Source organism: Rhinopithecus bieti, unplaced genomic scaffold (assembly GCF_001698545.2).
Source record: "Rhinopithecus bieti isolate Rb0 unplaced genomic scaffold, ASM169854v2 scaffold_20840, whole genome shotgun sequence".
Classification (NCBI taxonomy): domain Eukaryota; kingdom Metazoa; phylum Chordata; class Mammalia; order Primates; family Cercopithecidae; genus Rhinopithecus; species Rhinopithecus bieti.
Window position 1 is genome coordinate 278537 of NW_016809955.1, and position 25429 is coordinate 303965.

Sequence of the window (25429 nt, forward strand, 5' to 3'; positions counted from 1 at the left end):
CATAGAAATCTCAAAGAAAAAAACAAAACGAAAGATACAAAAAAAAAAAAAAAAAGAAATCTCAATCTTCTTATTCCAGTGATGGATATGAGTCCTTATTTTACTGCTCTCGAGGAGTGATTTTGTTCCACTTTTTCAGAGGCTGCTCCACATGGTGGCAGCACTGCACCAGCACATATTAGATTCTCTTAGAAAAGAAAAGAATGAATGCTTCCAAGGGGTTGTGCCTTAGTAGTTTTCTTGTAGCTCACTTCAGAAGGGCATCCTAGATTTGAAAGCACTAGAATATCTGCAGAAATGACTTTGAAATCTTCTAATATGAGAGATAAATGTTGATTGAGAGCTGAAAATTCTTGGTGTTATGTTGACCTCAAATCTGGTTCCTTGTGACACTGTGCCTTGCTGCAGGTAACAAAGCTTTACTATAGTTTTGTTTCCTGTCTTTTGGGGAGAATCACATACATCTTACTTTCCTGCAGTTGTTTTACCATTTATAGTTTAGTTGAAGCTAACTTTTGATGAAATACTAGCTAAGAGAGAAAAGATGAATTTAGAAGTAAAAAAATCTCACTCTATTAAGTCCTAGCTTTATGTTCATGTTGTTTAACTTACCCAAGTCTGTTTCCTTTCCTGGAAGATGAAGGTTACTATCTTAGAGAGTTGTTTGGATTATTTATTGAGCTTTTGCATGAAAAGCGCCTTATAAAGTGTTTGGCTTATGGGAGCTCATAAGTGGTGGCTGCTACTATAATTATGAAGTAGATACTAGGCAGAGGTTAACATTATTGCTACAATATTAATTTAAAAGGTTCTGATTCCTTTAATATTTGTACAGACTATCTGTTCCGAGGGAATTAGAGTTAAACTTGTCGTCAGACGTGGACTTTATTATATCCTTATCCAGAATAAGGAAACATTTTAGAGCTATAGGGAAATAGCTTTCGTGATTTTTTTACAAATGTCATCAGTATATATTTGCAAGAAAATGTGTATCTTTTTGGCATGTGACTTGTTTTAGTGAGATATGCACTTTTGAATGATAGTATTCTCTAGCTTTTTGCCCAAACATTAGGATTTTCCTTCCTTACTGTGGTTTTCTTTTTTGCTCTCAGAGGCATTTAGGGGTGTTCCAACTTCAGTTAACTTACATATGTTAGAATTTGCAACTCCAGAGATGTTCTTGACAGCCCCACCACATGTGCTTTGCTTTTTGTTTTTATTTATTTTAAAAATTTGTATTTTATTTTTTGAGAGACACGGTCTTTCTCTGTCGCCCAGGCTGGTGTGCAATGGCTTGATCATAGCTCGGTGCAGCCTCAGACTCCTGGGCTCAAGCAATCTTCCCGAGCAACTGGAACTACAGGCATATGCTACCATGCCCAGCTAATTTATTTTATTTTTTGCAGAGATGGGTCTTGTTTTGTTGCCCAGGTTGGTCTCAATTTCCTAGCTTAAAGCAGTCCTCCTGCCTCTGCCTCTCAAAGTACTTGGATTATAGGTGTGAGCCACCATGCCTGGCCTGCTTTTTGTTTTTTTGAGTTCAGTCCTCCTAAGTCCCTTTGGCTTACTGCCTAGCCCCTTTGATCTTCATCTTCCAGACCTTCTGTCACTTTCAGAGCTGCCCACGAGAATACCTACGCTTCCTTGTTCTGTCCTCTCTGCAAAAGTACAAACTGCTGAATTAGTAAAAAGTAAAATAAAATAAAAAATCTCATTTGTTAAGTGTTCTTCTGCACAAGCAGCATGCTCTCAGAATAGCCTCAATTCAGGCCAAGTATAGTCTTTAGCAAAAGTTGTAGTTAAACTTCCAGGTTCTTTTAATTTGAACTTTTGCTTGAAAACCATTTTATGAAGAATGACATTTTTCTTCTCAGAAAGTAGTATGTATTTTGACTATGTGCTAGCCAGCACGTAGACACAGCATGGGATTATGATGGTGGTTCTCAACCAGGAGTGATTCTACTCTCCAGGGCACATTTGGCGATGTCTGGTAACACTTTTTTGGTTGTCAAACCTGATGGGAGGAGTGCTACTGGCATATATTGGGTAGAGTCCAGGGATGTTTTCAACATCCTTCAGTGTGCAGGACAGTCCCCCCACAACAAAGAATTATCCAGCAGTAAATGTCAGTAATGCCAAGGTTGTGAAACCCTGGATTATGGAAATAGCACTGAGGCTTTAGAGCCAGAATGGCTGCTGTTTTGAGTCCTGGCTTGGCTGCTTACTAGAAATGTGGCTTTGAACAAGTTATTTAAAATGAGCTTCAGTTGTCTTATATGTAAAACTGAGGTAATAATGCCTATTTTAGCGAATTATTTTGAAGATGAAAGAATAATGTATTTAAAATTTTACACTTTCCCTGATATATAGTAAATGCTTAATAAACTGCAGCTATTCTTGAGGAACTGGCCTAACATTATGCACCTTCCGGTTGTTATAATCTTCATTTAGGCATTAGGAAGTTTACCTGTGTGTTGATTTGTTGTCAACCTAAGATGATATTGAAAAATGCCATCTGTCTAGATCTCTGTCTAAGCTCAAGGAAGATTTTTGTTAGAATATATTTGGTATTCATGTAGGCTATGTTAAACTGTCTATTAAAGGTAAGCCCAGAATGCATAGAAAAACTAATGACTTCACTGAATTTAGTACTTAAAATATAGGATTGCTGTTATCCTTAAATATATATTAATAAGTAACAGTTATAAAATTAAAATATTATATATAAATGAAATTAAAAATGTATAATACTTTTCATATCAAATGTCCATGAAGGAGTTAGAGCTGGTAGAATTTTAGGCACGTATGAGAATGTCAGTATGTGGTGAGCACTTGTTAAGAGTAACATTGAAGGTAATATATTCAGTTTGTATCTGAGTTCCCCAAATGACTCACATTGTATTTCATATTAAAAAAGGAGCTGCTGTTAATTTCTGCAGGATTGAATTTTGGGTAAGTGGAATCACTGGGGGCTGCTTTGATATGAAGCCAACTTCCCAGCTCTTGAATTTCCCACCAGTTGGTCTGAGTGTATTTCTGTCTGTACTTATAGAGAAAGCAAACACTTTTTGTTTTCCTTTTATGCTGTGCTTTGTGGAAATCATTTTCTGTGTATTTTCACTTTTAAAATATAATTTCATTGTTTTATATTATTACGAACTTAGGTTTTAAAAAATACCTCATTTTTTAGAGGAACAATTTTAAATTTATAGAAAAGTTGCAAAGACAGTACAGAAAAATTGACCCTTCAATCAGTTTTAACTGATGTTAACATCTTACTTAACCATGGTACATTTGCCAAAACTAGGAAATTAGCGTTGGGATGTTACTGTTGACCAAAGTAGAATTTCACCAATTTCAACACTAACGCCCTTTTGCTAGTCCAGGATTCAGTCCGGAATACCAAATTGCATTAAGTCACTTCCTTTTTAATATAGCAATCTACTCTGTTTGAAGGTAGCTCAAAAACAGAAAAGTGCTTTAGAACCATGAAATGGCATTTTTCATCCAGTCACCATAGCATAGTGGTTGAAACTCAGGCTCTAGAACCAAATAGACTTGGGTTTGTATCCTGGTTCTGCTATTTCTTAACCATGTGGTGTCTCTAAATTTTAGTATCCTCATCTACAAAGTGGAGATTACAAATAGTGCTGCTATCATAGGATTGTTGTGAACATTAAAGGACAGAGGGCTTGCAAAGCACTTAATAGTGGTCCTCATATGGAGTAAGCCCCTAATAATAACAAACACATATTCTTTTTTTTTTTTTTTTAATTTAGAGACCGTCTCACTCTGTCGTGCAGGCTAGAGTGCAGTGGCACAATCTCGGCTCACTGCAACCTCCATCTCCTGGGCTCAAGTAATTCTGCCACTTCAGCCTCCTGAGTAGCTGGGAGCACAGGCACATGCCATCATGCCTGGCTAAGTTTTGTATTTTTAGGAGAGACAGGGTTTCACCATGTTAGCCAGGCTGGTCTGGAATTCCTGACCTCAAGTGATCCACCCGCCTCAGCCTCCCAAAGTGCTGGGATTACAGGCGTGTGCCACCATGCCCAGCAGAAACATATTTTCTATATTGTACAGTGATTGTAGTGCCAGATATTAATAATTTAAAAAGGGTTAGTATTTCAGTGGCAAAATTTACTTTTTAATTTTATAAGATTAAAGTTTTAGGCCGGGCACGGTGGCTCAAACCTGTAATCCCAGCACTTTGGGAGGCCGAGACGGGCGGATCACTAGGTCAGGAGATCGAGACCATCCTGGCTAACACGGTGAAACCCCGTCTCTACTAAAAAATACAAAAAAACTAGCTGGGCGACGTGGCGGGCGCCTGTAGTCCCAGCTACTCGGGAGGCTGAGGCAGGAGAATGGCGTAAACCCAGGAGGCGGAGCTTGCAGTGAGCTGAGATCCGGCCACCGCACTCCAGCCTGGGCCGCAGAGCGAGACTCCGTCTGAAAAAAAAAAAAAAAGATTAAGATTAAAACTTTTAGGATGAAGAATTTTAAAGATTAAATTTTTTGAAGCTCTGAGGGCAATTTACCTACAAATGAAGCTAAATCTGCTAATAGTACTACTTACTACTTTTACAGGGTAATTATTCAAGGTTGTACGTTTAAAGTAGTTCTCAACAGCAACTTCCTGAAAACTGGATCTGTTGTGTGTTGTTTTGGTAGTTTACCAGTAGATCAAGGCTCATTTGTCACTTTTCTTTAAAATGACCTCAAGGCTGTAATTTGGCTGGAGAATACTTTACTCTTAGAAATGGGGAGATCATAAGTGGTGTGATAATAAGTGTTTTATTTTGTTCAGGTTGCAGCTTGCTTTAATGAATTTTAGGGGCCATGGTCCAAATAACTGTGATGGTTAGGGGCATGCCTTTTGTTTGTTTATCGATATTTATTTGTAGTGTTTTGGCTTTGAGAGTACTTGAATTTTGCTAAATCATATCTGAAACCACTTAAGTAATGAACTTTATTTTTTGTAAACCTTGTTACCATGTAATCAGACTTTCTTTTCATAATGAGATGTGTTGACTCACTAGGTAGTTTACCTCTCCTTCTAAGGAAGAAGATGGGGAAAAAATGGAATATTCTAGATTGTAATGTAGCAGGCATATTGGCATTCTAGACAGTGTTTTGGATTAAAGTATAAGCTCTAAGTTGTACTTATTTGACTGGTACTGCAGTCATTGTCTCCTTGCGGAGATAATAATGACTGAAACTCTCAGAAAAAATATGTTGTCCTGTGCCTCACATGGCATTTGAGGTCATTCTATAAAGGAGATAGCAATATTTTAAACCATTGCTAATTTAGAAGAGAACAAAAATATGTAAACCACCTGTGTATTTCCTCATAATAATTTTAGTCAGTTATTCTGCTTTCACTTTATTCAAGTCTTCAGGGATACCAGCCAAAATAATTGTAAATTGAGCAGAAAAACTGAAGCATAAATCTGTTCATAGTGTGTGACCTTGAAGGTCATTGCTGGAAGTCAAAGTCCTGTAAGTAGTAATTTACTTAACAGGAAGAAGTCACTGAACTGGAAAGTGGTAAGTTTCTTAGGTTCCAAGGCCACAAAAATGAGTGAAATTAGAGTGCAGGGTGAAAAATCATTTAAAGAGACAGGGAAATGGGTGAGAGATTCCTCATAAGTGAGCTTATGTGTGTGATATTTCACTCGCAGTTTAAATCTAGATTTCCTTTGAGAGTCTTTTTTTTACAGGGTCATTTTTATTCTAACCACACCTACTGTACCAGCTCACTCCTTCTTTAACAAAATGAGGTCAACTTTATTATCCTCAACTGCTGCATATAAGACAGGTATAGATCATAAATCATATTTTATAGCTAGGTAGTAAATCTTTGCCTCTTTAAGTACTGTCAGGATATGATTATCTCTGAAATATATAAAGTAGGATACATTTTTCTCCTTGTATATGAATCTACATGTCACCTTTGCTGGAAATAATGCTTGGATTATATTATCCTCCCCTACTCTGAATCTTTCCCTTCCCTTAGTTGAAGTTCACAAGTCTTGTAAGCTCTATAAATGCTGGAGACCAAGTATTAGTACTCAGACACTGGAATCAGATGCAGACTTTGAGTTCAGATTCAAGCAGGAATCCCTTTCTGGCTGTGTTGACCCTAAGCAAGTCACTGGACTTCTCTAAGCCAGTTTTGTTACCTGTAATAGGTGACTTTTAGTAGCAGCTACTTCAGAGTTGTTATGAGGATTAATAGCACAAAGTAAATGTTCAATACATTTTAGCTATTCCAGTTTTTATCTCTGTAAAACTCATTCTGTTAGTGTAATGTAAGTAAAAATACAAATTGCTTATCTTTAAAAATTCAGGCTGAGTATGGTGGTTCACACCTTTGGGAGGCCAAGGTAGGAAGATTGCCTGAGGCCAGGGGTTTGAGAGCAGCCTGGGCAACATAGCGAGACCCTGTTTCTATTAAAAAAAAAAAAAAATCAGCAGACTCCACAAGTCCGTAAGGAAATAATCATATTGCAGAGAGGTCTGTAATTAAGGCAGAGAAAGATTTGTCTAGGATTGAGTATGATTTTACACATCTACATATGCTGCTTTTATATATATGTTTGTGTTTAATATCTGTATCTGTAAAGTATACATAATTGGGTTAGCTCTTTGAGGAGATGTGAGGGGTGGGGAATGTTTAGTTGCAGTCTCCCCAAGAATAGAATTTACCGTAATTGGGAGGCAAGATGAATAAAGGATTTTTTTTTTTAGTTTTTTATTTTTATTGTTATTTTTATTTTTTTTGGAGACATAGTCTCATTCTGTTGTCCAGGCTGGAGTGCAATGGTGTGATCTTGGCTCACTGCGTCCTCTGCATCCCATGTTCAAGTGATTCTCGTGCCTCAGCCTCCCAAGTAGCTGGGATTACAGGTATGCACCACCATGCTTGGCTAATTTTTGGTATTTTAATTAGAGACAGGGTTTCCCCATGTTGGCCAGGCTGATCCCAGCTTCTGGCCTCAAGTGATCCACCTGTTTCAGCCTCCCAAAGTGCTGGAATTACAGGTGTGAACCACCATGCCCGGCCAAGGATTTCTTTTTTTTAATGCTGCAGATGTGTCCCTTTGTAATCTAGATGCCAACTTTTTATAAATCAACTTATGCTGAGGAAGCTCTCTTAAGAAACCCTATTTGTAGGCCAGGTACCGTATGGTGGCTCACACCTGTAATCTCAGCACTTTGGGAGTCCAAGGTGGGAGGACTGCATGAGGCCAGGAATTTGAGACCAGCCTGGACAACATAGGGAGACCCCTGTCTCTACCAAAAAAAAAAAAAAAAAAAAATTAGCCAGGCATGGTGGCATGCACTGTGGTCCCATCTGCTAGTTCAAGATTACAGTGAACTATATGATTATGCCACTACACTCTAGCCTGGGTGACAGGCAAGACCCTGTCTCTTGAAACCAACCAACCAAACAAACCCCAAGGAAATTCTATTTTAAAATTAATTTTTAAAGCAAAACTTTCTCGGCCGGGCGCGGTGCCTCAAGCCTGTAATCCCAGCACTTTGGGAGGCCGAGACGGGCGGATCACGAGGTCAGGAGATCGAGACCATCCTGGCTAACATGGTGAAACCCCGTCTCTACTAAAATACAAAAAACTAGCCGGGCGAGGTGGCAGGCGCCTGTAGTCCCAGCTACTTGGGAGGCTGAGGCAGGAGAATGGCGTGAACCCAGAAGGCAGAGCTTTCAGTGAGCCGAGATTGCGCCACTGCACTCCAGTCTGGGCGACAGAGCGAGACTCCGCCTCAAAAAAAAAATAAATAAAATAAAAAATAAAGCAAAACTTTCTCTAGAAACTCCCTTTTTTGACTGGGTATGGTGGCTCACATCTGTAATCCCAGCACTTTAGGAGGCCAAACTGGGAGGATTACTTGAGACCAGGAGTTCAAGACCAGCCTGGGCAATATAGCCAGACCCCATCTCTAAAAAAGTAATTAAGAAACTTGACTGGGTGTGGTGGTGCAAGCCTGTAGTCCTAGCTACTCAGGAGTCTGAGGTGGAAGGATCACTTGAGTCCAGGAATTTGAGATTACAGTGAGCTGTGATCAGTGCCACTGCATTCCGGCCTGGGCAACAGAGTGAGACCCTGTCTCTTTAAAAAAATGCAATTTTTTTTTCTTGGAAACTCTAATTTTTCTGAAATGGTAGTTAAAAGACCATCGTTCTCTTTGTGTCAGTATTTCCTAAGAGAAATGCCAATTTTCTGTCAGGAGAAGTGTTACCCATAGTTGTGTTAACAGTTCTAAATCAAAGTAATAGTTCAAATGAAAGAAGCACACCTGTGTCTTAGTAGACAGGCAAGTCAAGGCAGTTATTGTAAGGGTTGGATTTGTACTTTGTGATATTATTGTCTAGAGAAGACTCTGGAGGAAGAGGAAGTAAATCTTAAGTTTCAGTCTATTATTTTAAAGTTTATTTTAAAACTAAACAATATATGTTCGTAGTACAGAATTCCAAAGAAACAGTATAAACATTGACAAGTGAGTTGTCCTGTATACTCTAGCCACCCAGTTGCTGTCTCAAAGTCAGTCTTTTTCTTTAGCTACTTTAGATTCAGTGCGACTGGTTTATTTTAAGTTTTCATTGAAGAGTGAGAGAAACTTGGCTTACGGACCAGGAAAACTGAGAGCGCTGCCTGGTGAGCCTGCCTCAGTATATTGCTGAAAATGTAACAGTCTGACTGTGGAGATTGGGAGATGAAAGTGTAGAGATAGGATGGAAGGAACTTCAAGAAATTTTAGAGAAACATTAGAGTTTCGGTATAGAGGGATAGGGTAGCATCTCCTCTGGACGGTCACTATTTGGCAGTGATCTCTTTTTCTTTCCAGGCTTTGCTAAACAATCCTCTAATCTGATCTTTCTGGATCCTTAAGTTAGACAGACTTTTCACCATTTCGTTTCTTGTTTTAATGTGATGATAAGTGGCAGTTGCCTGTTTAAACATCAGACCATACACTTCATTAGGTGCATTATACACTTGGTTTAATTTCTAGTTGCCTGTAATAACAGAGGATTTCTAATTGCTCATTCTGTTTAGTATCCTTCTGTTCTTTTTCTTCCCATTGCTGTTTTTAATTCTCCCCATTCCCTCTGTGTTTCCTATTACTAGACCTTATATTTAATCTTTTTGTTTTTTAAAAAATAGGAAGAGTTTCACTGACATAAGTGGTCATTTATTTCAGACAACTGGTAACCAAGACTGGGCGTGTGTTGGCATCTATAGATCAAAACAGGCATCTGGCCTTCTGATATGATACTTTGATCCTTTGGACTATAGTAAGGTCAACTAAGTACATTGTGCAAGGGAAATAAAATATCTTCCCTGCACGTGAAGCACATAGAAGGGATTATTATTTCTCTCTTTATGGCTTTTCTCATGCTTGATGATAGAGTTAGCAAACAAAAATTAAGTCAGAAAAGAGCCTCACACATGTTACCATCCAGTAGGCGGGCTAGATAAGTTTTCCTTATTGGTCTTAACAAGAATAAAATAGTATATCTGTAACCATATTTACCAAGTGAGTCTTTGATTTTTCATCTTAGCATCTTTGTTCTGATCACCAAAGTATAGCTTGAGATGATTGCATTTGTGGCATCATTATCCTTTACATAATAATGGATATTGTTGTAAGTATATTTGTTAAATAAATCACATTCTCTAGACATGTATCTTCTAGATAAAATCATATGCTGGGATAATCTGAAGATTATACAGATAATGTGAATACTAAAATCAATCGCTAGATTGTAGTCATTATGTTTCTTCCCTTGCTAACAAAATGATAATCATACAATTCTTCATTTCTCAAGTTTTTATTAAGGGACTTCAGTAAGAACTAACTAGTTTTACATTTTTGAGAATCTTTCCAATATATATAATTGCTGAAGCTGTCTGCTATCATGTCTCATTCATACTTGGAGAATATTTATTTATTTATTTTATTTTTGAGATGGAGTCTCGCTCTGTCACCCTAGCTGGAGTGCAGTGGCGTGATCTTCACTCACTGCAACCTTCACCTCCCAGGTTCAAGCAATTCTCCTGCCTCAGCCTCCTGAGTAGCCGGAAATACAGGCACACACCACGATGCCCGGTTAATTTTTTGTATTTTTAGTAGAGACAAGGTTTCACCATGTTGGCCAGGCTGGTCTCGAACTCCTGACCTAAGTAATCCACCCACCTCGGCCTTCCAAAGTGTTGGGATTACAGGCGTGAGCCACCACGCCCAGCCAACTTATACTTGGAGAGTATTTATATTCAGCCTCACTTTGCTAATCTTTAGTCAGCAACTGGGAGCCTCACTGCAAAACATGGTCTTAATTTACTTGTACAGGGCCACAATATATAGTATTTTGTATGTATGCATTTTTTTTTTTTTTTAGTATTTTTTCAACTTTTAAATGACTTTAGATGTTCTTCCATTGTAGATTTCATAGAATTAATTTGTAATTTTGATAAAGTGTTGACTTTTCTTCCTGCAGCTAAATGGATTCCCAGATCTGTGAGTCAGGATACAAGTGTACTTTCTAGCGTAAGGTAGCAATTTTCAGCCGGGCACGGTGGCTCACGCCTATGATCCTATCACTTTGGGAGTCTGAGGCGGGCAGATCACCTGAGGTCAGGGGTTCAAGACCAGCCTGGCCAACATGGCAAAACCCCATTTCTACTAAAAATACAATAATTAGCTGGGCATGGTGGCGTGCACCTGTCGTCCCAGCTACTTGGGAGGCTGAGGTGGGAAAATCCCTTGAACTGGGTAGACGAAGGTTACAGTGAGCCAAGATATGCCATCACACTTCAACCTGGGCAACAGAGCAAGACTGTCTCAAAAAAAAAAACAGAGTAGCAATTTTTCATTTACCCTACTCAGAAAGAAGGATACATTTGAAATACTGTGTTTCTTTGAATCTTTAATGCCACTAATTATAAGATGTATTATTATTTTCTGTATTACCAAGAAAGAAAAATGCTTCCTATTGAACTGACAGGCCATTGATTATAAAATGCAACCCAGTTTCAAAGATGTTAATGTGAAAAACTGTAGCTTACACTTGATGAATTATGGTAATATAACCAACCACCTTAAATTTACGTAAGACTTTGTAGAAAGCACTTACACATATGTCATCTGGTTTTATCCTCAAACTGAAACTAATCTGTGAGGTGGACTAAATTATCTCATTTTCAGATGAAAAAACTGAGTTTCACAGAGATTACATATTCTCTCAGCATTGTATACTAGTGAACTAGGGTCTCAGGCCCACATATTCTTACTCTAAGACTCGTGGCATGATTGATGGTGTCACCTCCCCCAAACCCATACAGCTACACAACTGTAGAATTATTTGGCCTAAATTTTTCTGTCTGTTGCCTAATGTACGTATTTCATATTTAGACTTCGCCCTTTTTCATATGCTGTTCATATGTCTTGATTTTGAAAGTTTTGAGTGCCGTTAACATGGTTAATGTATGTTTTACTATTAAATAATGTGTGACTCTGCTAATATATGAATTGTTTTAATTCTGGGTTGCCTTACCACTATATATAATATTGTTGGTGGTTTAATATATGTTTTGAAGTGGTTTATTTGTTTCTACCTGACTAGGTAAAATGTTCAGGAATGGTTATGAATTGAGATCCGTGAAGTGATCCAGAGAAGGCTGATTAAGTGTTTGTCTGTAGCTGTACTGTTCTTGGTGAATCAAGGTCATATCCCCTTCTTTTCCAGGTGGTGGCTAATGCCGTAGCAGCATTATCTGAAATCAGTGAGTCTCACCCAAACAGCAACTTACTTGATCTGAACCCGCAGAACATTAATAAGCTGCTGACAGCCCTAAATGAGTGCACTGAATGGGGCCAGATTTTCATCCTGGACTGCCTGTCTAATTACAACCCTAAAGATGATCGGGAGGCTCAGAGGTCAGTCTGTTTTCCTGGCTACTTTCTGATAGTCTTGCCTGATTCTGTAAGTTCTAGAGTCTGCTATTACAATAAATCAGTTGAGGAAGGTCAGTGGCTTCTGGGGTAGATGTTGCTATCTCCAAGGTATTTTCTCATTGGATTTAGGAATATTTTAGGTGGTGGAATAAACTATGCAAAACTGTTTCTAAGAAATGTATGTTTTTCATACAGTTACTTCTGCTAAAATCTTTCTCATTTTCTTACATCTCCCATGCAACAGTTCTTGGCCATTTGGCCAGCAAAGATTATTGAGTATCTCTCTTTGCAGTGACAGATTTTTCATTCTATTAGATACATAGAAAGTAGCTTCATATTAGTTATCGAACTGACCTGTATGTATAATTCAGTATGAGAGAGAGTATGTTAAAGTCAGCAAAATATATCCTGCTTTCCATTAGATATGGAAACAATGTCAGTCTGAATTTGAAGATTTTAGAAGGCACACCTAGATTGTTCTGCTCGGCCTGTTACCATGTAATGTTGCAAATTTTCTTTGATTATTAGAAATTGACTACTAAATTTCATCTACACATACATACACTTTAGTTTACAAAGTTGGAATTATCCCTAATTTTTATTGAGCATTTTGTATATGCAGGCACTGTACTAGGCAAAGTACTTCTGAAGAAATGTTGACTCTTCATTAAAGTTGGTATATTTTAATTATGGTAGATAAGAACTGATCTGGCTGAAGCTGATATCCAAGCTAGGTAGAATGTAAGTGATCTTCACTTATCTGGGAAATTGTCCCTCTAGACTGAACTAAAGCTCACTCTGATAGTTTCTTCCATCATTGAAAGTACAAATACAGTCTGGAAATTACTGAGAATTTTGTTTTCTTCTGTTGGCCATTGACATCACATTCATTCATTCACTCAGCAAATATTTATTAAGCGCATACTATGTGCTAGGTAGTGTTCCTAGGCCCTGAGGATACAACAATGAACAAAGTCATGGCCCTCTGAGATCACTTATTCTGAAGGTTGGGGGTAGGAATATATAACATGTATAGATAGTATAATATATAGTATGTATAGATAGTTTAATATGTAGTATGTGAGATGGTGATAAGTACTAACAAGAAAGTAAAGTAGAGAAGAAATCTAAGAAATGCTGGGCATATAGGGGTGAAGGGTTGTATTTTATTTTTAAAGGATGGCCAGGGAAGGCCTCACTGAGAAGGTGGCATTTGTATAAAGATCCAAAGGAAGTCAGGAATAGGAGGAAAAGAGAAACACCGCCTATTTATCTTGTTTCTTTAATACAGTAAGTTAGCTACTTATGTTGCCCAAGCTATCAAAATTGGATTAATTTCTAAAGAACCCTCAACAGATAATTAAATATCTAACATTTTATGAGGCATGTAAGTGTAGGTGGCAGGGGCTGGGAGAGGGGGGAGATGGGAAAATATAGTAGTGGTGTCCTGCTATTTAAAAAACAAACCCTTTTCAGAGAGTCCCTTATTCTCATTATTCTCAAGACAGGAGGTTGGATTGTTTTCCCTACCAACCTGCCTCCTTCTGTATCTTACAATGAAATCTTCAGCCATAACTGGGTTGCTGGCTCTTCCTATGAAATAACTCTCAGAATGCTTAATTTGACTTCCTATAGGTTGAGTAGAAATGGGCTGAGAGGCAGGGAGCTCTAACATAGTATGGGGAGACAAAGAGGACTATAAAACAAAGAAGGTAAATGGTGTGAGCTCAAGTGTCTTGGGTAATGCTAGTTTCTTTCCAGTTTGAACATCCCTTATTGCTGGTTTTCTGAAGTCTTCTGATGTCCCTGCTCTGCCTGTAATTTGCTGAGAATGAGGCTTCTGCATTGTCGGATCCCAGTTTTACCTAAGCATGGAGCTTTGACTTTTCTAACTAATTCTTGAATTTTTTCATACTTGGGCCATCAAACTCTGACCTATTACCTTATAGAATGAATTCAGCAAAGAAATTATAATTCATGATATTAATTTTCATTCTTTGCCCTCAGCATATGTGAGCGGGTAACTCCCCGGCTATCCCATGCCAACTCAGCAGTGGTGCTTTCAGCAGTAAAAGTCCTAATGAAGTTTCTAGAATTGTTACCTAAGGATTCTGACTACTACAATATGCTGCTGAAGAAATTAGCCCCTCCACTTGTCACTTTGCTGTCTGGGGAGCCAGAAGTGCAGTATGTCGCCCTGAGGAACATCAACTTAATTGTCCAGAAAAGGTTGGAAAATAGTGAAGTGTTGATTAAAGTGTTTGTGATTTTGCATTAAGCTTAATAATGTTAATGTTAATTAGGCTAGTGTTAATCTCTTTTTAATATATGGAAATGAAAATGTTATATGGCAGAACAACTTACTTGCCTAGCACCAGGAGGCTAACAGTTGATATCACAGTATTTCTATAATAAATGCCATGTGTTGCTCCACAGTCCAGTTTGTTTTCTGAAGGGTCTCTTTCTGATACACTGTCTAGTGCTTGGTTGATATGGTTCAGGTTGTAGTTTAGAGCCAGATTGTTGTTCTTTTAGCAGTACTTCATGGCAACGTGTGCCCTGATGCTTAAAAAGGATAAAAATAATCTGCCAAGTGGAACTGATAAGAATAGAGGCATATAGAGGAAGTTTATGCATTTTTTTTTTTCCTGAGTGGAGCGAGAGGAGAGCAGAGAGGCACAGATTAGGTATTAATACAGTCTCAGAAGGGTGTATCAGTATATGCCTTCACCTTCCTTTCTTCTGTTTCTGTGTACCCTAGGCCTGAAATCTTGAAGCAGGAAATCAAAGTCTTCTTTGTGAAGTACAATGATCCCATCTATGTTAAACTAGAGAAGCTGGACATCATGATTCGTTTGGCATCTCAAGCCAACATTGCTCAGGTCAGACTTTATGCAGACTCAAGTTGATAATGATTTAGCTCTTAAGGTCTGGCCTTTAAAGAAGCTAGGCTGTGATATTGCTATTTGAGAATCCTTAATGATTAACCACTTCCTCCATTTAACAGGTTCTGGCAGAACTGAAGGAATATGCCACAGAGGTAGATGTTGACTTTGTTCGAAAAGCTGTGCGGGCCATTGGACGTTGTGCCATCAAGGTGGAGGCAAGTGTCTGATGGTAGTTAGGATCATGTATTGGGGATTCTGAGAGTTCTCTTCACTTTTTTCTTTAAAATAATTTTTAAATTTATCAAAATAATAAAGCACACCATTTAAATGTTAAATAATTTTTGATGGAAAGCAGCTGTCTCTGGTTCCTCCCTTCCCTACCTAGACTCTCTTCTCAGAGAGAATAATTTTTTTTTTTTTTTTTTTGAGACACAGTCTCGCTCTGTCGCCCAGGCTGGAGTGCGGTGGCGTGATCTCGGCTCACTGCAAGCTCTGCCTCCCGGGTTCACGCCATTCTCCTGCCTCAGCTTACCGAGTAGCTGGGACTACAGGCGCCCACCACCACGCCTGGCTAAATTTTTGTATTTTTAGTAGAGACGAGGTTTCACTATATTAGCCAGGATGGTCTCGATCTCCTGACCTCGTGATCTGCCCGTCTCGGCCTCCCAAAGTGCTGAGATTACAGGCCTGAGCCACCATGCCCAGCCTAACCAGTACTTTATAGCAACAAAGGAGGCAGATGTGTGTCAGAGGATCTTCTATGAAATACCTGCTACTAATTGGCCTTCCTTGTTTTTTTCAATTTAGTGCTGCTTTATATAGTTTCTGTTGATAAATCATTTAGTAGACTGGCTGTTACAGCAAGAAGTTAGCTGATCCTGGGTTCTATTCCTGGTTCTGCTAGCTCACTTGATTCAGATATTTAATATGCTTGTTTCTCTTCATTGGAGAAATGGGAAAGTCTTTTTATTGGATCTTGATATGTTACATCCTTTTTATTACCACTATCACCACACATCACAACTTGTTTTCTTTTCTTTTACATTAACATATCTTACTAGCTGTCTACTTAGTATTAATATAGATAATTTTCAGAGAGATTTTGGTAGCCTAAGAGTAAGGTGGTTTTGTTCTCTTCACTAGTGTACATAGCCATCTCTTCTATGAGACTGCCATTGTCTTATGACCTCTCTGACAAAGCTATAAACAGTAATACAAAAATTATATCTTATTCTGAAGTTAAGAGACTTTCTAGCCCTGGAATTACTAGAAAGTGTTCTCAAAGCATCTAGATTCCTCAAGGCTGTTAGTCATATATTGTGACTAATGGAAAGTTTCTCCATAGTCTTCTGGAAAAGACTTCTGATGACTTTCACTTCTTCCTTTGACTAAGCGTGCTTTGGTGGGAGTATGACAGGATGTGAAGAATGAACTTTCTCAGGAAACTTAAGGTCACCCTTCAGGAATCCTGTCTTATCTAGTGCTCTCATCTCAGATTACCCGGATTTACCTTAGAACTTTTCCTATAACTGTTTCAGCCATGAAGATTTTCAATTTGGTTTCAGTTTGACAGAGTTGCCAAGCCAAACAGTTAATTGGGCCAGGAGAGGCCATGATTTGCCTGTTTGCACTAACTCATCCATGGGACAAGAATCAGCAGCATAAGAATTGTAATGAACTTTCTGTATAGCTTTGGGAAGCAACAAGCTGTTGAGCAAATAAATAGCACTGAAAAAGCAATCCTATAGTACTATTTTTTGTTCAGTAACTTTTGCCTGTTTCTTTCAGGGGTAAACATTCTCCTGGTCCTTTTCAGTTTTAAAAAGGGGAGAGGTTAAGGCATTAGGTTAAGACCGGGAGTTCTTCACTTCCTAGTCTTCTGGTTTTTTTGTCTTTACTGTTTCTAATTTTTATATATTAGAATAAAATATTGGTTTGTGTGTCATTCTTAAAGACAAAATACATATTTTTCCTATTAGGAAAACCATATTTGTTTGTTATATTAAATTATAGAATAAGTTAAACAAAAAATAGAGTACCCCGCTTCCCCCGCCTTCTGTTTCACCCTCTCAGATATGCAGTGGACGTGATCTGGTAGATGTCATTTTATATCCTTGTTTATATAGTGTTCCATACAAAGATGTATTTTTTAATAAAAATGAAATCATTCCACAAATGCTATTTATTTACTTTGTTTTATACTCTACTTTTTTTTTTTTTTTTTTTGCATGCTGTATCATGGACATTGATCCACGTTATAAAGAAAAATTTATGTCATCTTTAGTTTCTGGTTTATAGACATAATGTGTGATTACTTGATAACTTACTGAATTTGTAACTTTATCCCTTATTATAGGACCTTAAAGTTGTTTCTACTCTTTTTCCAAATGTTGGTGTAAGGAGTATCCTTGCAGCTAAATCTTTGAACTCTAGTTGAAGTGAACATTTTTTCGTAACAGTTATGCTTATTAGCCATTTGGGACTTGCTCACTCATGTCCTGTGCACCTTTTTCCGATATGTTATCTTTTCCACATTGTTGTTTTAAAGTCTTTTGTAATTGGGATGTTAACCCTTCTTTTAGTTAGCATTTGTTTTCTCAGTTTGTTGTCCTTTAGATTTCTTTTGCTTTCTTGATTCACAGAAGTTTAGATTTTTGTATCAGCTTTTCTCAGTCAGTTTTTTTCCTCAGTGGCACACTTAGAAAATTGTACTTCACCTACAGTTATATAAAATTTACCATTTTTTTTTTTTTACTTCTATGGCAGTGATTTTGTTTTATATGTTTTTTGGGGGGTGGATGGGGAAATGGAGTCTTGACTTGTCGCCCAGGCTGGAGTGCAATGGTGCAATCTGAGCTCACTGTAACCTCCGCCTCCCGGGTTCAAACGATTCTCCTGCCTCAGCCTCCCAAGTAGCTGGGATTACAGGCATGCGCCACCACGCCCGGCTAATTTTTGTATTTTTAGTAGAAACAGGGTTTCACCATGTTGGCTATGCTGATCTCGAACTCCTGACCTCACATGATCCACCCACCTTGGCCTTCCAAAATGCTAGGATTATAGGTGTGAGCCACTGCACCCAGCCCTTGTTTTATATGTTTAAGGGTAATTTTAATCAACCGGGAAATAATTTTAGTGAAAGATATGAGTAGAGTGGATCAAACGCCAGAACACATTGTTCTTTCCTTACTGTTATGAAATGTTGTCTTTATCATATACTGAATTTTGGATGTGTTTTCTGTTTCTGGACTTTTGTTTATACAGTGATTGGATGTTTACTTCTGTTCCTCTGCCATACTGCTTTAACAGTAGTTTGTTTTTTTTTTTAATCAAAAGCAGTATGGTTGAGATGATAATTTTCTTTGAAAATTAATATCCCTGACATAAATGTTTTTCAAATGTTATACATCATGAAGAACATCCTTTTATTTGTATTCATTTTAATGATAATACTAAGGATTTACTAAATATGAACTTTATATCAAGCACTGTGCTAAGCACTTACTTGTATTACTAATTTATGGTAATTCAATGCTTACAGTGGCCCATATTCTACATACTACATAATTTATTAATATAACAATTATAATATTACTAAATATAGCATATTTAAATTTTTCCAACTGTTTTGCTGTTGCAACAACAGCAAAGGAGTTAGTAGCTGAAAATGAATAAAATAGAGAACATAAATAGAATCAGAAGAAGGACGAAACTACATAAAAGACTGCAGAATCGGCCGGACGCGGTGGCTAACACCTATAATCCCAGCACTTTGGGAGGCCGAGGTGGGTGGATCACGAGGTCAGGAGATTGAGACCATCTGGTCAACATGATGAAACCCTGTCTGTACTAAAAATACAAAAATTAGCTGGGCTTGGTGGCCCATACTTGTAATCCCAGCTACTCAGGAGGCTGAGACAGAATCGCTTGAACCAGGAAGTCGGAGGTTGCAGTGAGCTGAGATTGCGCCACTGCACTGAGCCTGGTGACACAGCGAGACTGTCTCAAAAAAAAAAAAAAAAAAAAAGGACTGCAGAATCATTTCATGGTACAACAGAACTGTCCTATATATGACTTATGACTTCATATAAATGATCTCAAGGTGCAATTTTATTTTTATTAAATTGCTTATAGTGGTTTAGATTGTTATAGCACTTCTAAAGATTTTATTACAGAAATTTTCAGGTATACAATAAAGTAAAACTGAATAATGAGATCTTGTGTAGTTATCACCCATCTTGAACAAATACTGATGTTACTGTTTCTGTTTTATCTTCTCCCTCTTCCTCTTCCTTCAGGTGGGTGGGATGCTAATACAAGTCCCATATATCATCTTACTCAAGTAGTTCAGTGTGTATATCTAAGAGACAAGATACTTTAAAAAATATATTATCACATTACCATGCCCAGCAACTAACAATAATTCTTAATTTTATTGAATACTCAGTCCATGTTCAATTGTCCCTAATTATGTAAAAACGTCTTTTTTACAATTTGTTTGTGCAAATGAAAATCTAAATATGGTCTAGGCCGGGCGCAGTGGCTCATACCTGTAACCCTAGCACTTTGGGAGGCCGAGGTGGGCAGATCACTTGAGGCCAGGAGTTCGAGACCAGCCTGGCCAACACAGTGAACCTCTATCTCTACTAAAAATACAAAATTAGCCGGGCGTGGTGGTGCACACCTGTAATCCAAGCTACTCGGGAGGCTGAGGCAGGAGAAACATTTGAACCTGGGAGACAGAGGTTGCAGTGAGCCAAGATCATGCCACTGCATTCCAGCCTGGGCAACAGAGTGAGACCGTATCTCAGGTCTGCACATTGCATTTGAATAATATGTCTCTTAAGCCTTTTTACTTACTTATTTTGGTGCCAGGTATTGAAGGAACTGGGTCATTAGGCTTATAGAATTTCCCAGAGTCTGGATTTGGCTGGTTGTATCTTAGTGATGCTATTCTATCTATTCCTCCATCCTCTTTAGATAATTAAATCTAGAGGCTTGGTAATTTTCTTGTTCAGAATTTTTAGTAAGAATACTTATTAGGTGATTCTCTGTACTTCCTGTTATATCTTATCAGGAGGCACATAATGGGGTGACCCATTATAGTACATTGTAATATATGATAGGCTGGTCCTTGACTTTTAGGATCTCTGTTCTGGTATCTCTCTCTTTAAAAAATGATCACTTATAGTTTCTGCACATTTGTTTTTTCACTTGTGTTCTCTCATATTATCTTCATTAATAAAAGATTAACAGATAAAACTCCATTTTATAGATTACTTGTAGGCTATGGAAAATTGTTGTTTATCTAATGCCATAGACTTTTAAGTTTCATAGCCCCAAAATTGGTAAATTGTCGAGTACTACAGTACTTTGGAGCTTTTTGGATCACGTGTAACTTTGAAAATGTAATGGAAGTTGTAGACCCACTCGCTGGAAAATATGCTTGACAGCTCCTACAAAATTGGGCAATTTCATTTCAATAGGTTTAAAGACACCCTCTACTATCTCCACTCATCCATGAACTTCAGTTAAAGACCTCCTACTTTGGCTTATTCTTTAATTCTTATTCTTTCCTCCTATGATGATTTATTCTTCTTATTTCTGTCTCCTGGCTGTCCAAGATGGGTGTGTGTGTTTCTCTGTTTCTGGACTTTTTGTATATACAGTGATTGGATGTCACTCCTACTCCTCTGCCATACTGTCATGGTAGTTTTTTTGGTGGGGGTGGGGGCGTAGTCTCGCTCTGTCAGCCAGGCTGTAGTGCAGTGGCACGATCTCGGCTCACTGCAACCTCTGTCTCCCAGGCTCGAGCAGTTCTTCTGCCTCAGCATCCTAAGTAGCTGGGATTACAGGAATGTGTGACCACGCCTGGCTAATTTTTGTAATTTTAGTAGAGATGGGGTTTCACCATGTTGGCCAAGCTGGTCTGGAACTCCTGACTTAAGGTAATGCACCCACCTCTTGCCCCGCAAAGTGCTGGGATTACAGGCACGAGCCACTGCACCTGGCTATAATGGTAGTTTTTTGTTGTTGTTTTTGAGACGGAGTCTCGCTCTGTCAACCAGGCTGGAGTGTAGTGGTGCGATCTCGGCTGACTGCAACCTCTGCCTCCTGGATTCAAGCAGTTTTCTACTTCAGCCTCCCAAGTAGCTGGGATTACAAGCACCTGCCACCACGCCCGGCTAATTTGTGTATTTTTAGTAGAGACAGGGTTTCACCATCTTGGCCAGGCTGGTGTGAACTCCTGACCTCATGATCCAGCTGCCTCAGCCTCCCAAAGTGCTAGTGATGGGATTACAGGCATGAGCCACAGCACCTGGCCTTTTGTTTGTTTGTTTGTTTGTTTGTTTTGAGACGGAATTTCGCTCTTGTTGCCCAGGCTGGAGTATAATGGCTCGATCTTGGCTCACTGCAACCTCCGCCTCCCACGTGCAAGCAATTCTCCTGTCTCAGCCTCCCAAGTAGCTCGGACTACAGGCATGCGCCATCATGCCTGGCTAATTTTTTTGTATTTAGTAGAGACAGGGTTTTACCATGTTAGTCAGGCTGGTGGCAAACTCCTGACCGCAGGTGATCCACCCGCCTCGACCTCCCAAAATGCTGGGATTACAGGCATGCGCCATGCCACTCGGCCTTGGTAGTATTTTTTTTTTTAAACTAAAGCAGTATGGTTGAGATGATAATTTTCTTTGAAAATTAATATCCCTGACATAAAATGTTTTTCAAATGTGTATACATCATGAGGAACATCCTTTTGTTTGTATTCAAAGGATTCATTTGAACTGATTCATCTATCCGTTCAAATAATGAATGAAACTGTATCATATAGTTTGGTATCTAGCCTCTAGTGTAGCTTGGTCCAATTAAGTGCCTGATCTTTTAGTTTAGTTTAGTTGATGCACCTGCATGTTTCAAAATTTTTATGTTGAGGTGGTGTTATCGCGTAGATCATCTGACTTCTCATTTTTTGTATTCTTCCCAGCAATCTGCAGAGCGCTGTGTAAGCACATTGCTTGATCTAATCCAGACCAAAGTGAATTATGTGGTCCAAGAAGCAATTGTTGTCATCAGGGACATCTTCCGCAAATACCCCAACAAGTATGTCCAAATACTTTTAGCACTGTTTCTCAAATTACTTAGGAAAGGTTTAAGTAAGGCACTTTGAAATTGCCTAGGTAAGACTTACTCTTTTGAATGTTCCTGGTCATAATAGGATACTTTATTAAAAATTGGAAACATGAAATGGTTAGCACAGGGATTAAAACCTGAGTTTTCACTCTGCTTGCTTTCTTTAGGAAGAATTGAAGCTCTGTCTGAATATGCATTGTCTATTGACATATTTTAAAGTTAACCAGATTCTTTGATGGCAAAGTTACTGTTAAATAAGATATCTATATTCTAGGTTGTTTAGGCATACTCTCAGTTTATACCTGTTATCCAGACATAATTAATGATGGTGTACCTTTTCTTCTCAGAAATGTATAAGTTTGGATGATATATAGCACCCTACTATAAAAGCCAGGAAGGTAACAGCTCTGCTATTCACTTTGCATGTTACCTACTACATTGTGGAGAATTACAGAACATATAACAGATTATCAGTCTCATGCCTTTTCTGAAGTATTTTAGTTACTGTCATACAGATATTAAAAAAAACTACATTGTCACTTCACAAGTTTTTCAGATTGAGACCTCAGTATATGCAGCAAAATACTTTTTTAGATTTGATTTTGAAAACAAGTAATTAAGGAATCTGAAAATGAAATAAGAGCAGGTTTTGTAAGCATCTTAAATCTCATTTTGCCCTACACTCATAGAGATACATTGTGCTAAAGCTTCTGATTGTCTTTTTTTTTTTTTTTTTGAGACAGAGTTTCGCTCTGTCACCCAGGCTGGAGTGCAGTGGCCCGATCTCAGCTCACTGCAAGCTCCGCCTCCCGGGTTTACGCCATTCTCCTGCCTCAGCCTCCCGAGTAGCTGGGACTACAGGCGCCCGCCACCTCGCCCGGCTAGTTTTTTGTATTTTTTAGTAGAGACGGGGTTTCACCGGGTTAGCCAGGATGGTCTCAATCTCCTGACCTCGTGATCTACCCGTCTCGGCCTCCCAAAGTGCTGGGATTATAGGCTTGAGCCACCGCACCTGGCTGATTGTCTTTTTTTTTTTAAGACAGAGTCTCACTCTATTGCCCAGCTGAGTGCAGTGGTGTGATCTCGGCTCACTGCAACCTCCACCTCCTAGGTTCAAGTGATTCTCCTGCCTCAGCCTCCCAAGTAGCCGTGATTACAGGTGCATGCCACCATGTCCGGTTCATTTTGTATTTTTAGTAGATACAGGGTTTCACCGGCCAGGCTAGTCTCGAGCTCCTGAGCTCAGGTGATCCATCCACCTCGGCCTCCCAAAGTGCTGGGATTACAAGCATGAGCCACCATGCCCGGCCCGCTTCTAATTGTCTTTGAAGATAATGTTAAATGAAGCAGCTTGTAGTAAGTTAGCTTAGTGGTGGGCTCAAGAATTAGTAGATATTTTTGGCAAAGTAGTGGTTTATCAAGCATTGTGTATATTTTTTAAAATTTTAGAAATAGTTCTTTTGGAAAGAGAACCACACACTTTTTGACTACTCTCCCAATAAAGAAGAGGGTCAGTCTCTAAACGTTTTTTTTTGTGTGTGTGAGACAGAGTCTCACTCTGTTGCTCAGGCTGGAGTGCAGTAACGTGATCTCAGCCCCCGGGTTCAAAGATTCTCCTCCCTCAGTCTCCCGAGTAGCTGGATTTACAGGTGCCTGCCACCACACCTGGCTAAATTTTGTATTTCTAGTAAGACAGGGTTTCACCATATTGGCCAGGCTGGTCTCCAACTCCTGACCTCAAGTGATCCACCCACCTCGGCCTCCCAAAGTGCTAGGATTATGGACGTGAGCCACCATGCCCAGCCTAAACTTTTTTTAATTAACTTTTGTTTGTTTGTTTTCAGACAGGATCTCACTGTGTTGCCCAGGCTGGACACAGACTCCTGGACTTAAGCGATCCTCTTGCCTCAGCCTCTCTAGTAGCTAGGATTACAGGCCTGTGCCGCTGTGCCTGACATTTAAACTTACTTATTGATTGAGGGTGAAGATGTGTATCTGAATGTGATTGGTAGAGAAATGTGTCCATTTCTGGTTTATGGTTAATAAGGAGTTAGGATGGTTTACATTTAAGAAAGCAATCAAGAGCCTGGTTTAATCAGTAGAAGTAGGCAGATACTTAGTTAAGTGTACTATTTAGTTGTCCACATCTAATTTATTATACAGAGTCATTCTAATGGTTAAAACTACATTAGCCAAGGAGATGGATTCAACATGGTAAGCCTGAGAGAGCAATAGATACGTAAAAATAAGTATTTGAATTACTTCTTTCTTTGGAGAAATAAGTCATTAGTGCAGGTACCTTTAGAAGAACTAACATAAAGAAAGATCTCTTTTATAAAAAGGAGAGATAAGTGGATTAAGGGACAGATTTACCATTTCTCGTCTGGATACCGTTGTTGTCTAACTTCATTTGCCTAAAAATAAAGTGGAATTTCTGTTCCTCTCTACCGTGAAGGCAAAATGGAACAATAGGAAAATTTTCTAATCTACATATATGAAAGGTTGTTACAAATACAAGGTAGTGGTATTATCTTACACCACAGGTTAATTTTTCCTTGTAAAAAGAACAGATGGCAGTGTGGCTCACACCTATAATTTCATCACTTTGGGAGACCAAGGCGAGAGGATCACTTGAGGCCACAAGTTTGAGACCAGCTTGTCAACATAGCAAGACCCCCATCTCTACCAAAAAAAATTTTAAAGTTAGCTGAGTATGGTGGCATTCAATTGTAGTCCTGGGCCGGGCACGGTGGCTCAAACCTGTAATCCCAGCACTTTGGGAGGCCGAGACGGGCGGATCACGAGGTCAGGAGATCGAGACCATCCTGGCTAACACGGTGAAACCCCGTCTCCACTAAAAAATACAAAAAACTATCTGGGCGAGGTGGCGGGCGCCTATAGTCTCAGCTACTCGGGAGGCTGAGGCAGGAGAATGGCGTAAACCTGGGAGGCGGAGCTTGCAGTGAGCTGAGATCCGGCCACTGCACTCCAGCCTGGGCGGCAGAGCCAGACTCCGTCTCAAAAAAAAAAAAAAAAAAAAATCCAATTGTAGTCCTGGCTACTCAGGAGACTCAGGAGGGAGGATCGCTTGAGCCCAGGAGTTTGAGGTTACAGTGAGCTGTGATTATGCCACTGCACTCTAGCCTGGGTGACAGAGTGGGACCCTGTCTCAAAAAACAAAACAAAAGAACATCTGATGAATTTTTATAAAGGTTTTAAGGTCTAGATCTTAAAAAATAATTGAAGGGAAATTTAAGGCATTAAAATCTTCTGACTTAAAACCTGTACGTTCTCTTGACTAAAAGCTTTTACAGTTTGNGGAGGGAGGATCGCTTGAGCCCAGGAGTTTGAGGTTACAGTGAGCTGTGATTATGCCACTGCACTCTAGCCTGGGTGACAGAGTGGGACCCTGTCTCAAAAAACAAAACAAA

The 25429-nt window shown here is 39.0% G+C and overlaps 1 protein-coding gene across 6 annotated transcripts in view; it reads left to right on the forward strand.

The window, feature by feature from the left end:
- The window catches only part of AP2B1 (adaptor related protein complex 2 subunit beta 1), a 141980-nt gene that overhangs the window by 25749 nt on the left and 90802 nt on the right, over positions 1-25429 (forward strand). For all 6 annotated transcript variants that reach the window (XM_017890989.1, XM_017890995.1, XM_017890992.1 and 3 more), the window contains exons 6-10: positions 11771-11961; positions 13987-14208; positions 14741-14861; positions 14987-15082; positions 21853-21968. In XM_017890989.1, coding sequence (XP_017746478.1) covers positions 11771-11961; positions 13987-14208; positions 14741-14861; positions 14987-15082; positions 21853-21968 — 746 coding nt within the window. The remainder of the gene's footprint in view (positions 1-11770; positions 11962-13986; positions 14209-14740; positions 14862-14986; positions 15083-21852; positions 21969-25429) is intronic.